This window comes from Marmota marmota, unplaced genomic scaffold, assembly GCF_001458135.2.
Source record: "Marmota marmota marmota unplaced genomic scaffold, marMar, whole genome shotgun sequence".
Lineage (NCBI taxonomy): Eukaryota > Metazoa > Chordata > Mammalia > Rodentia > Sciuridae > Marmota > Marmota marmota.
In genome coordinates this window covers 19,726,557-19,740,923 of record NW_026000174.1, presented here as the reverse complement: position 1 = coordinate 19,740,923, position 14,367 = coordinate 19,726,557, and the positions used below count along the sequence as shown (strand labels likewise).

Here is a 14,367-nt window from a genome sequence, read left to right as displayed (position 1 = left end):
TTTGTAGAATGCGTGCTTTGCATGCACAAGGCCCTGGGTTCAATCCTCAACACCACAAAAAAAAAAAAAAAAAAAAAAAGCATTGGTTCTAGAACCAAGTTGTTACAGAGCCATGGACAAGATAGACCTGATTCATCATGTATAAATTACACATATGATATTACTAATATTTTGTAAGTAATAAATAATACATGTAAAGCACTTAAAAGAAATTACAAAGCATACATGTTAACCATTATATTAAACTCAATGTATGATAACTGAATCAATTGTCTTCCTCTATGCCCAAACCCTGTAGTCCTCCTTCTCAATAAATTACTCAATTATGCACAAACTTAGGAATCACCTTTTTTTATTCAAATGTTGCTTTAATTTTTTTCATCTTTTATTGATATCATTTTTTAAATACAAGACAGCAGTGGAATGCATTACAATTCTTATTACACATATAGAGCACAATTTTTCATATCTGTATATAAAGTATGTTCATGACAATTTATGTCTTTATACATGTACTTTGTTTTTGTTTTTGTTTTTTTTGCATTACAATTCTTAATACACATATATATCACAATTTTTCATATAGGAATCACCTTTAAAGCCTCCTATACTTCTATTTCCACAAATAATTTAAAAGTCCTGCTATTTTAATCCTTTAAATAGTTTTATTTTTATATCTAATCAGTCCCATCTTTGACAGTCATTACTTCCTACTAGTATCAAAATATTAACCTTTGTGGTAATCTTCTACAAATGTATTAAAAAATACTGAAAATATATAAAGAAAACAAAAATAGATTCCTTGGAAACTCAAGGAACCAAGACACAGTCTTCAAGGATCCCACTTTTGTCTCATTCCCTAACTTTTCCTCTTTGGATCCTTCTGTTTAGTCCCCTTTACTGCTTCTTTAAATGTTGGAATGTTACTTAGTGCCAGGGCACTTTTTCTTCTCTCCCATACCTTCTTCCCAAGAGACCTTACAAGTCCCATGCCTTCAAATACTGATGGCTCTCTAATTAGTATCTCCAAATTGGACCTATCCCTTAAAATATACACCTCATATGAGTCTAATCACCATTTTCACTTAACTTTCTACTATATATTGTAACCTAAGTAAGACCCCAATCTGTTCATGTAATAAATCTTGACCATCTAAAATCATGGCACCATCATTAATCTATTTGCTTGTACCAGAATTCTCTGTATTTGTTTTCAATCACTACATAAAAAATTATCAATTTAGTAGCTTAACATACTAAATATTGCCTAATTCATTGTAAGAATTGAATATATTGCTATCATCATCATCATTAATCACCTTTCTAATTAAATTTCATGAATGATGCAAAATTATTAAATAAATTATGTAAACTATTTTAAAAAATACTAATTAACTATTTTAGTTGGGTCAGGAGTCTAAATATGGGTGGCCTGGATCTTCTATTCAAGATTATAAGAGGCTGCAATATAAGTATTAAAATGCTGCAGTTCTCAACTCAAGTTCAAGGTCATCTTCCAAAATCATTTAAATTATTATAATAATTCGGTTTTTTGTACCTATAGGACTGAGATCCTTATTTTCTTGCTGGCTGTTAGCCTCAGATCAGTCTCACTCCCTAGAGGCTGCCTGAAGTTCCTTAACATGTGACCCATGCAGGCAGTTTACAACATGCTTCCTTCTACATAAACAGAAGTCCACCTGCTGCTGCTTCTTATCTCTTTTAAGAGCATAGCTTATTAAGTAAAGCCTCCCAGTAAAACTTTCCCTTTGTCATCAAAGGTAACATAATCACAGAAGTGATGTCTGGTCATATTTATGGATTCTGCTCACATTAAAGAGAAAAAGATGATACACAGTATGTATACCAGGGGGTGAGAATCCTGGGGAACATCTTAGACTCCTGTCTACTACATTATTCTTTAATTTGCACTTTCCTTTATATCCCATAACCAAACCATCAATAATTCTGGCTGGTAATGCTTACAATGTAAAACCTAAATATGACCATTGTTCATTATTTCCTTACTATACTCTCAGTCCAATTTGCCATTATTTTTGGACCTTTACAATGCTTTCTTAATGTTTACCAGTATTCTTTCCATATTTCAGTGTTCTTTGATTGCTTCCCATTACATAGAACAAAACCCCAAATCCTTACATGACCTAAAAAGATGCTATATGAATCACAGCTTTCTGACGTTCATCTGTTTTGCAGTTTTGTTCCAACCACACTGGCCTTTATTCTAGTACACAAAACACAAAATTTGATTCTGTTTTAGGCATTTGCCTTGTCTCTTCCTTATTCTTAGATGGTTCTTCTCTCAGTTCTTCACATATCAGCCTTCTTATCTCCTTTCAGGTTTAATGTTAACTATCACATCATCAGAGTAGTCTTTTCCCAAGAGTCCCTATCCTCCATTCCATGGTAGTATTTCACCACATCATCCTATTCCATCGTCTGAATAATCAGACATAATCATACTAATATTTCTATTGTTTTTCTACTGTTTTTCTCACATTTCCTTCAACATCCTACCCTGACCTGATATGAAAGTATTCTGTGGGAAGAAATCTTGTCTCTATTTTTATAATTGAGAATCCATCACATGGATCATTTCTTGTTGCACTGTGTTAAAATATTGCTTAATGTTAATTTGGCAATGAAAGCAAAAAGTTTAAATATATAATTGGTGATTTGGTGGTGAGAAGGTGGGGCAAAAGAAGCAAAGTTAAAGATCTTTTGATTTTTGTAACCATTAAGTAAAAGCGTTTTATATAAACTGAAGTATACATAATAATGAGTAATATCCATTGGTGTATTGGGAAAATGGTGTATTGGGGAAATGGTGTTTCTTTTTTTTTTTTTTAATTTTTTATTGTGGGTTGTTCAAAACATTACAAATTTCTTGACATATCATATTCGACACGAAATGGTGTTTCTTGAACTGGAAAGACTTGTATGTATTCTTCTACTCACAAACTTATCTTACTATACTTAGCTTTAGAGTTTTTAAATCTATAAAATAGGATAATACCTATTTATTTTCTGTTACAAATAAATAAGATAATTATGTTGCACATCTATCATAGTAGTCAGGATGTAATTGATGCTCGGTATATTGCTTATTTAGATAAGAGTCCTTGCTACCTAGCAGAGGGAAATAATTGAAAGACACAGAAAATTATAACAAGTGTCATAAGAATTATGAGAGTTGAAAATTAGATAACATCACATCTTTGTGGGAAAATCAAAAGAAACATTAGAAAAGAGATGTTTTATTGTAGCTTCAAGAATACTCAGGGTTTTAATGGGGAAGATGGGGTGGGTTGGAGAAGACAGCAATATTACTGATAAAAGATGGTGATAATGGCTTTAATTTCAAATACTTACACACCTAGAAAAGTTATTTTTCAGATTAGGACAAAGTAGAAGAAAATGAGAGTAGGAATCACAGGAGAAGGGTAAAGATTCTATTGAATACCAAGAAATCAGAGAACTAATTTTTGCTATTCCTATTGTTTGTCCCAATTTTCATATGCAAATAAAATCTCCTAAAAAAAACTGCCTGCCCACCCAAGACACACAAGAAATACAAGCATGAGTATCTTCATCTTTCTGTTAAACTTTCATTCATTGTAACTGCTTATAATTCACTTACTTCTTTACTAGGAAATAACATACATCCCACTCCATAGGATCCCATCTCATTCCATTCTCCACAAACAGATATCATCTAATAGATAATCTTGGGAATTCTAGGGATACAGCAAGATTGTGGTGAAAAGGGAAGACAGGTAAGTTGTTCTGAATCTTTGACAAATATCCTCTATGTAAGGAATATATACCATAGGCACATCTTCTGAGAATCAGGGTTTGTTTTTGTTTTTCAGCAAAACATTACTGATCTCCCCTCTACTTCTCTTTTTCTGACTTCTCTTCAAGCACTTGCCTCATGTAATTCCCATCATTCATGTGATAATTCATTTCAGGTCAGTAACTTCAAGGACATCATTTCCTCAGGATTCAACTGTGCAGAATGGAAAGCACATCAAAGGCATTCCTTCTTACCATCCTTGAGGACCTCATCGAGGAGGAATTGTCAAAGTTCAAATTCCGACTGACAAGCATACCTCTTGCTGCAGGATATGACCACATTCGTAGGGGCACTCTGCAGCAAGCAAACGCACTCACACTTGCCGACCTATTGATCCAATATTATGGGGAAGAATACTCGAAGACTGTGACCCACGAGGTCCTGAAAGCCATAAACCAGCGCAGCCTGGCAGAGAAGATCAGCAAATTCATAGAAGAATGTAAGTCTAAAACTAATCCACCCCTTCGTTTGCCGGACATGATTCAGGACTTTCCCTGAAATCTTCATTGTAATTAATTCCACATAGACATGACAGCATCATTTATAAAAGGAGCTATGTTTCATGCTGCTTTATTAAAAAAATAATTTACTGAACTCAAATGCACATAAAATAAAATTACATATATATAATATATACATATATTACTTTATATATATAGTAGATGGACACAATACCTTTGTTTTATTTGTTTATTTTAAAGAGAACAATTCAATGGCATTTAGTACATTCACAATGTTGTGTAAATATCACCTGTCCAGTTCCAAAAAATGTCCTTTACTCTAAAGTTAAGCCCCTTACCCATTAAACAGTTTCCTCCCTTTACCCTCCCTACTCCTCCCAGACCCTGGAAACCATAAATCTGTGTTCTGTATATTTATATGTATTTATATATTCTGGATATTTCATATGAATGATATCATACAGTGTGAATTTTGTGCCTAGATACTTTCACTTTAGTATGTTTTTGAGCTTCATTTACATTGTGACATGTATCAGCACTTTATTCCTTTTATGTGTAGATAGTATTCCATTTTAAGTATTTGCCACATTTTGTTTTCCATTTGATCTGTTTCTACCTTTTGGCTAAGGAAAATAGTGCTATTATGGCAATATATACATACAAATAACTTGTTTGAGTACTTATTTTCAATGTTTTGGGGTGTATACTTGGGAGTAGAGTTGCTGAGTTATATGATAATTTTATAGTTAATGTTTGAGGAAACACCAAAGTGTTTTCCATAGTATCTGAACTGTTTTGCATTATCTCCAACAATGTACAAATTTCCTAATTCATTACCTCCTCTCCAGCACCTGTTATTTTACATTTATTTGATTTCATGCATCCTAATGAGTTTAAGTAGCACCTAAATGTGGTTTTGATTTGAATTTCCCTAATAACTGTTGATGTAGAGCATTCTCTAATGTGTTTAATGGCCATTTTTATGTCTTCTTTAGAGAAATTTCTATTTAATTTTTTTGCTCAATTTTTTTGGAGGGAAAATTACCAGGGATTGAACTTAGCGGCACTCGACCACTGAGCCACATCCTCATCCCTGTTTTCTATTTTATTTAGAGACAGGGTCTCACTGAGTTGTTTAACACCTCACTTTTTTTTTCAATATTTATTTATTTATTTTAGTTGTAAGTAAACACAACACCTTTATTTCATTTTTATGTGGTGCTAAGGATTGAACCCAGGACCTCACACATGCTAGGTGAGCGCTCTACCTCTGAGCCACAACCCCAGCCAAGCACCTCGCTTTTCCAAGGCTGGCTTTGAACTGGCGATCCTCCTGCCCCAACCTCTGGAGCTGCTGCTATTACAGGTGTAGGCCACTGCACCTGGCTCTTTTGCTCTTTTTTTAAATCAGTTTGTTGGGGGGTGGGGGGCTTCTTGTGGGGGCGTTGTTTGTTTGTTGCTATTGAGTTGTAGGAGATTCTCATATATTTTAGACATTAACACCTTATCAGATAGTTTGTAAATAGTTTCCCCCATCCCATATGTAGTCTTTTCACTCTGTTATTTTCTTCCTTTGCTGTGCAGGAGCTTTTTAGTTAGATGTATCTCCATCAAGCATAAACATTCATCTTCCTGTTAAACTTTCATTCACTATAACTGGCAATCCTCCTGCCCCAGCCTCCCATACCACTGGTATTACAGGTGTGGGCCACTGCGCCTGGCTCTTTTGCTCTTTTTTTGTTTTCATTGCCTATACTGTTGCTGTCACATCTAAGAAGTAACTGCCAAGACCAATGTCAAGAAGTTTTCCACTTGTGTTTTCTTCAATGAGTTTTACAGTCTTGGGTTAAGATGTCTACATTAAGTGTGTGTGATTTCCAAAAATACAAATAACCCAATCAATAAATTCGCAGAAGAACTAAACAGACATTTCTCAAAGAAGAAATACAAATGGCCAATAAATACATGAAATATTTCAACATCTCTAGCAATTAGGAAAATGCAAATCAAAACTACGGTAAGACTCCACCTCACTTCAGTCAGAATGGCATCCTCAGCTTTAAATGAAATACTGAAATTTGAAGTTTGAATAGGATTTATTGGATATCTTTTTTATTTAAATATTAATGGAGTAGTTATAAGGACTGCCTAAAAATGCATTCAAGACAAGGAATTAAAACTTCAAAAAATATATTGAAATGAATAAGATTAAATACATCTTATTAAAATACATGCTCCAAGTGTTCAATATAAGAATCCTAATGAAAAAAAAAATCTTATAATAGGGAGGGAGAACACTCTATCAGCAATGCCCCAATTACTCTGAAATGATTATTGTTGTTTTTGTGCCATTTTTATATCTGACATCACAATTATTTATGTCAAACTGTTGGTTCCAAACTAGTGGTTGTAGATGAGGAAAAAGCCTCTTCATGCTTTCTTAATTGAGAGATTAATTAACATTATCTTCCCTTCAAAGCTGGATCTTCCACTGGAAAGTGTGACAAAAAGCCAAACAAGAGGAAACAAGAGAATGAAGCAGGACCAAATGAGGAAAAGCAGAATCTAACCGTTTCTAAGGTTTGTAATCAACCCTGGGGCACATATGCTTGCCCTAGAATGGAGTGGAGTGCCTAGGTCATAAGGATGGTCTACATCTTGGAGACTTACTAACTCTAGTAGTCTACTGTGTACCATAGTCTTTCCAAGTTGGCACCAACATGCCTCCAAGTTTTCCTAGAGAAGAGCAAGGTCCCAAAGAGGTCCATCTCCCTCTTCATTTCTGTATTACTATGAACACATTTCTTTATTTTTATGAATCATTTCTCTCCAAAATTAGAATAATAATAATAATAATGTGAGATTATCAAAGTCAAAAGTTACTGAATAAAGTTCAATTTATTTTCCTTTCAGTTTTCCTCACTAGTTACATTTTTTTCTGCTCACATATTCAAAATTTCTTTCTGTTACCTTAATATGCCCAACTTTCACACATCTTTGCCTTGACTTTTCTGTTCTCTTTATCTAAGATGCCCCCACCTACCACTCTTCTGCCTGAGAAAAATCCATTTCATTCCATAATAAAACTCTCACAAGCATCTTTCTTATGGTAAGTTCCTTCCTATTTCTTCTTAGACTCTCTTTTCTTCCTATCAACTTTCATGATGATCTGCTACAAAAGTCGAGTAGTCTTCTCACTTTTATCTACCAAGAAAATCTAGTCACTTTTTCAAATGTGTTTCCAGTGCATTTGTGTTTTAACTTGCATAACAGTGAAGTATGATTGACTACATGCTTGTTTAAAACTCTCATTATTAAGTTTTAAGCCTTTCAAGGTTGGATTCTGAATTATACTTCATCCCTTGGTCATCCCATTACCTAGCACATAGAAGGACTCAATTTATTTTTGGAAAGCTAGAGAATATATTCATGCATGAATAAATTATAAGTTTAACTAAGTCTCTTTATTGTAGAGTGTCAATAGCCATTATCATTGTTTGTGTTCCTTTCTAGAAACTTAAAAAATTCTTTAACCCAAAGAAACCATCCAGCGGATTTACTCCTCTTCCCAGAGATATTCAACAATGCAGTGATAAAGAAGTAACAATTAAAAATCAACGCTTTCATGACTTGATCAGGAGGCTTAATCTAGAGTGCTATTATCCCAAGAAGATGTCTAAAGTCAATTATCTTTTGATAAATAAGACCTCCTTCCTTGGCAGTCAACCAAGAGCTGAGGGGGAACTACCACATTGTTTTTTAGAGAAACTCTTGGTATTAGATTACCATTCAAGGTACCTAGTTTACAGAGGTAAGATAGAAACAACTTCTAATGTATCCCAGACACTGAAAACTACAGAATCAGAGAGGAAATTGCCAACATTTGAAGACTTTTTCACTATCAAAGAAGCGCATTCAACCATAATACCAAATTGCATTCACCCAATGGACATACAAATGGCAATTTTTCACTGTGCAGATGATTTTACAAGACAGTATATGGTGACCAAACTTTCCATTTGTCAATTTGCTCTCCCATTTTTGGTTCCCAATCCTTGTAATCACCAAATTGAATTCCCTCTTTGGTCTCTTAGGCAAGTCAGGAGAAGCTGGAAAGAGGTGGAAAAAATAGGTTGGGAGAAAAAAAATAGGAATTATGATAATCAACTGATTTGCTGGCAACCTACCCCCATTGTATCTTTCATAAGAGTTGGAAATTCTGTCTCCACTTCCAAGTCACAGATTCTGAATTCACTCCTGAGTAAGGGCAAACATGACAATTTTTTTCACCATCATTCTAAGAAAGACAATAACAGGTGTCTTTTGATGGAAGGGGTTGTGGAAATATGCTGGTTCTGTCCAAGTGGAAGAGCTGAGGACAGATTTGAAAACTGTATTGCCTTCACCAGTCTCCATGGAAATGGTGAAATGCATGAGAAGCAAGTGAAGTTCTTGCTTGAGGTCTCCTCAGTTACTATACTCCTCCTATCAACTTCTGACATTGAAAAAATGAAGAGTTCCATTCTACCTGAATTTTTTAAATCACTCAAACCACTCATCTGTTTGTTTGAAAATGTAGAAAATATTGTGGATGAGAAGTGTGATCCTCACAAAGTAAGAATTGGTATCAAGAATCTAAATAAGGTAGAATTAGCTGACAAAATTACAGCTACATTAAAAAAGTTGCTGAAGGATTCTACATCTCCTTGCAGTTTGAATAACTGTGCCAACATTGCTAGGAAGTATGAATTTATAATTGATGAGGATCAAAGAGATTGTCAAGAAGCAGGAAAAAAGGCTGACATCATCATGGATCTCCTGGGGAAAGTGAAATTATCTCAGAGAAAAGAAAAATTGCTTCCCCTTCAGGGACAGCTATGGTATGATTGGTGCAAGAAGGATAAGGAATTCTATCAAGTGAGAAAAAAAGGGAACCGGAGCATTGAACAATACAAAAATGAGATTGAGAAGGAAAAGCAAAAAATACGCTGTGAACAATATCACAAAGTTATTGACCTTAATAACCTAATGAATTCCCTTCTTGATGGTCTTCAATCACACCCAGAGACTCACATGGAGCTCTATTTTCTGCAAAGGCTAAGTATGTTCATGGAACAACTAAGCACGAAAGACTTAGAAACACTCCACCAGAGGCACAGTTTCTTGTTGGCTCAAGTGCAAACAGAGAAGCAGAAGCAGTCAAAGACTGACTCTCTCAGACTCTGGGAGGCTGAATTAGCAGATGTTTCCAAAGAGATCAGTGACTCCACCCTAGGAATTGAGCACTTCCTGAGAGAGGTGGGCCAGATCTATGAAGCTCTGGAAGAAGCTTCCTCCCAAACAAATACACTATTTCTCTCCCTTCCCCAAATGGCTGCTGATCTGATGGTATCTGGGGCTCCCATTGAATTGATGGATGGAGATGCTTCATATGTGCCCTTGAAGTGGGTAGCAGCTGTTTTTGACAAGGTCTCTGAGAAACTTGGAGAAAAACGGGTGTTTGTTCTTTCTGTCCTTGGCTTGCAGGGCTCAGGGAAGTCCACATTGCTGAATGCAATGTTTGGCCTACAGTTTAGTCTCAGTGCTGGGAGGTGTACCCGGGGGGCCTACATGCAGCTTCTGAAGGTGGAAGAGATGCTCAGAGAACAGCTGGGTTTTGATTTTGTGCTTGTTGTGGACTCAGAAGGACTTAAGGTTCCACAGCTCATCAATGAAGCACAGGTTAAGAAAAACGAGTTGGCAACCTTTGTTATTGGACTTGGAAACTTAACTCTGATCAATGTTTTTGGAAAGAATCTTTCAGAAATGCAAGATATTCTGCAAATAGCTGTCCATGCCTTTCTCAGGATGAAACAACTGACTATCTCCCCAAGATGCCTATTTGTTCATCAAAATATAGAAGAAGTTATAGATACAAATCAAAATATGGCAAGGCGAAGATGGCTGCAAGAGAAATTAGATGGAATGGCCCTTGCTGCTTCCAGATATGAACAGTGCTCAGATGTATGTCAGTTCAATGATATCATTAAGTTTGATGTCAAGACCCACATCCATTACTTTGCTTGTCTCTGGGAAGGTTATCCTCCAATGGCCCCTCCCAACCCTTCTTATAGCCAAAATGTCCAGGAGCTGAAAAGCCGGATTCTTAACCTTGCCAAAGAAGAATCCAGGGGAAATATTTTAAAGTTATCAGAACTTAAAGTCCGGATACGGGATTTATGGAAGACTTTAATGAATGAGAACTTCATCTTCAGGTTCAGGAACACCAAGGAGGTTATGGTCATGAATAAACTAGAGACCTTGTACAACAGCTGGACCTGGGAGCTGAGAAGTCATGTGCTAGAATTGCAGAAACAGCTAACCAACCAAATTCAGAATGGAGAAGTTGAAGAGATCAAGAGAAGCTCAGTAGAGAAACAAGTGGTGGAAAAACATGAAACCATTAAGCAAAAATTTGAAAAGTATTTTCGAGAAGACACAGACAGAGATATATTAGCTCAGTGGAAAGGTAAATTTGAAAACAATTTGAAGACTCTTAAAGAGGAGCTTATAGTAGAACTAATGAAAAAATGTGAGGTTATGACTAGTGGAAAGAAAATACAAGATCTTTGGAATGAGCAAAAAGTAAAATTTGAACATATGTTCTTAGAAAAAATCAGGGGAATGGCTGTGTCCTCCAAGAGCATGGAGTTAGATGATAAGGAACTGAGGGATGTGTTCAACAAGATCTGGTCAGAGAACATCTCCATTCTACTACCTCCCTTATCCCCATCTGTTGAGGATCCTGATATTGAAATTGATCTAGAGAACATTCTGCTAGAGCATTTTAAACAGCATCCTAATATTGTCAACAAAATTAGGTACCGTAAAACAAAGAAAGCATTTTCTATCAATTATTCTAAACATGTTTTCACTTCTCAAAAGTCCCAAGCATATGGGTCTCCTGTGGAAGAATTTGAAAAAGACATTATAAAGAGAACAACTCAAATTATGAATGTGGTTAAAGAAATAATGCACATGAGAGAACAACGAAATGAAGGATACAGTTCTAGTTATTTCCATGAAATTCTACAAGTGATCCAAACTGAGACTGAGGCTGCATCTCAAGGAATCACATACTTGCTAACCAACAGATATAAATTAGAACTTGCCCTAGAGCTATTCCAACAGGCAGCAAACAGTTTTAAAAAGATGTGCACTGCATTCAAGATGGCAAACAACCCTGTTCTGTATCTGGAGAGCAAAAAAGAAGAATCTTTTACTAATTTCAAGTTGTCCTACAAACACTGTCAAAGCATTGATTGATTTTTTTTTTCTGGTACAAAGATTTCTACTGCCTTATAAATTAGGATAAATACTCAAAAATCTTATTAGTTCCTCATCTGTCTTTTCTGTTGCATTTCCTTCTGTGATGAGCACTTTTGTAACACAGATAATTAAACCTAACTAATTAAACACATAGTTTGGATCTATTCTGGAAGTTTTAAAATTATTATATTATTCTAATTTCCATTTAGTAATTAACCTCTAGAACTGCTATTTTACCAAAAGTTTAAGTTGAATATTTGTTAGAAATAACACAAAACATGAAAATCACTTTTTGGTTAACCAACATAACAATGCAAAATTATAGAAGTGAAAAAGGAAAATTTAAGAACTAAAAATGTATTGAAACCCTTCAGAGCAAAAACAAATTAAAATGGTGCAAGGTAAATGAGAGAAGTGTGTTTCAGGTGATGAGAAGGCAAAGGTCTCTTGGCAGAAGTCCCAGCAGAGAACTGGATATCTTTGTATTAATATGGGCAACTAGCCTGGACATGGTGAAAAAAACTATGTCAGGATTGCTGAATAATAGTGCGCACATACTGTGATACCAAGGAAAAGATAAAGGGAAATATGATTAAATGAGGGTGATACCATGATTCAACTGTAGAAAGTTTAAAGATAAAAGTAGGACTCAGAGTAAGATTGTATATAAAAATATTGTATATGGACCTAGACTCTCTAATATCAAAATGGGTGTAATGTCTGAATGGGAGACACTCCTTTCACAAACCACTGGAGAAACAGATAATTGTACAAATATTCTCTTTCTTCCATTTTAATTGAGCATGCTAGATAGGAAACTTTAAAATTACCTAATCCTAGACATGTGGTTAATTTAAAAACAATACAGGACTCTAGAGTAGAAGAAACTTCAAGAACTTTGAATTTCAATATGTTCAATACAGGGGCATCAGTATTCAAAATTCACTTTAAAAAGAAGTAAGAGATTCATGAAATTTAATAATCTAGTACCCAAGAAACAAACATCAGCCATGCTTCCATAGATATGAATAATTTAAGTTGAACAATATGCTCAAGAAGATTGGTTTGATCTATTTAGCTAATGATTCTTTTGTGAAGATTGGTTTGATCTATTTAGATAATTATTCTTTTGTGTTTCTATTTTTCAAAAATAAAACAATTTCCATTCATGTGAGATTGACACCAATAGATCTTTACTATGTTCCCACAAGGTTACTTAAATTCTCCTATTTCACCAAGTGCAACTTGGTGAAAAAAGACTTAGATTGATCCAATTAAAAGCACTGATATATAATGCCAATATATCACTATGAAGACAAAACCATCACTGTATTACAAATGTGTATTCATGATATGACCAACAGAGAATGGCTGATTAACCCAATTGAGATACAGGGACCAGTGAAAATGGTGAAATTCTCATGGATTAGGATCACTAAAGACATCTTTCAGAGAACTAAAAATAAATAATTGTCTTTGTCAGTTCTTAAAACAAGATGCACAAAATTCATCAAGTGTGGTTTATGGAGAAATTACCTAGAAATATGTTAAGTCTTAATCCCAAAGTTACCAGGAAACAAGCTGAATTTGAGTGGAGCTTTAAGCTACCCCAGCCTCTTTTGGAGCTTCAATAACCAAGGCCAGTTGGATTCTTTGCATCATTACAGACTCTATGCTTTAATGATCCTGTAAATTTTGGCTAGATGCCACCATGCTAATTGTAGACTTTGGCAAAAGCCTATGACTTCATCCAGGGCCAACCACTAGGATGTGAATTAGAAAACTAAAGTATTTGAGATATTTCACCACTTGAAGGGATTATTACCCTTCTACTGGGCTTTATCTTCTTCTATTGTGAATGAACATAAAATGTTTTGACATCTGAAATATCCATATGTTCTAGGTTATGACAGATCATCATTCCAACAGGGAAGAAAAATGTTTTAGTCAGCTTTTTTGTTGCTGCAACCAAAAGACCTGACAAGAACAATATTAGAGGCGGAAAAGTTTATTTGGGGGCTCATAGTTGAAGAAGTTGGCCCATAGACAGATGGCTCCATTACTCAGGGACCAAGGTGAGACATCACACCAGGAAGCAGAGAAAGAGAGAAAGCTCTGCTCAACAAGGACTAAATATATACCCCAAAGGCACACCCCCAGGGACCCACTGCCTCAAGCCACACCCTACCTGTCTATAGTTACCATCCAGTTAATCCTTACCATTTGATTAACACACTGATTTGGTTAAGACTCTTATAGCCCAATCATTTCACCTCTAAGCTTTATTGCATTGTCTTACACATGAGCTTTTGAGGACACCTAGTATCTAAACCATAATAGGCTGCAATAAACATGAGTATGTATGTGCCACGATACTATGCTGATTTTAATTTTTAAGATAAATACCAAAGAGTTGTATAACCAGGCATATGGTGGTGGTTCCATTCCTAATCTTTTGAAGAAACTTCATATTGATTTCCATATCATTTGTACTAATTTACAATCCCACCAACAATGTAAAAGTGTTCCTTTATCCTCACATCCATTCCAGTATTTATTATTGCTTGTATTCTTTAAAATATATATATATATATATATATATATATATATCTGTAGATAGACACAATATCTTCATTTTATTGGTTTATTTTTATGTGGCACTGAGGATCAAACCCAGTGCCCCACACATGCAAGGCAAGCACTCCACCACTGAGCTACAAC

The 14,367-nt window shown here is 35.1% G+C and overlaps 1 protein-coding gene across 3 annotated transcripts in view; it reads left to right on the top strand.

Annotated features, from left to right (window-relative positions):
- The window catches only part of LOC107135614 (interferon-induced very large GTPase 1-like), a 62,407-nt gene extending 50,597 nt beyond the window's left edge, over window positions 1–11,810 (top strand). For all 3 annotated transcript variants that reach the window (XM_015477584.2, XM_048788262.1, XM_015477583.2), the window contains 3 exons: window positions 3,993–4,316; window positions 6,818–6,918; window positions 7,852–11,810. In XM_015477584.2, coding sequence (XP_015333070.2) covers window positions 4,040–4,316; window positions 6,818–6,918; window positions 7,852–11,643 — 4,170 coding nt within the window. In that variant the 5' untranslated portion in view covers window positions 3,993–4,039 and the 3' untranslated portion in view covers window positions 11,644–11,810. The remainder of the gene's footprint in view (window positions 1–3,992; window positions 4,317–6,817; window positions 6,919–7,851) is intronic.
- Window positions 11,811–14,367: the final 2,557 nt, after the last annotated feature.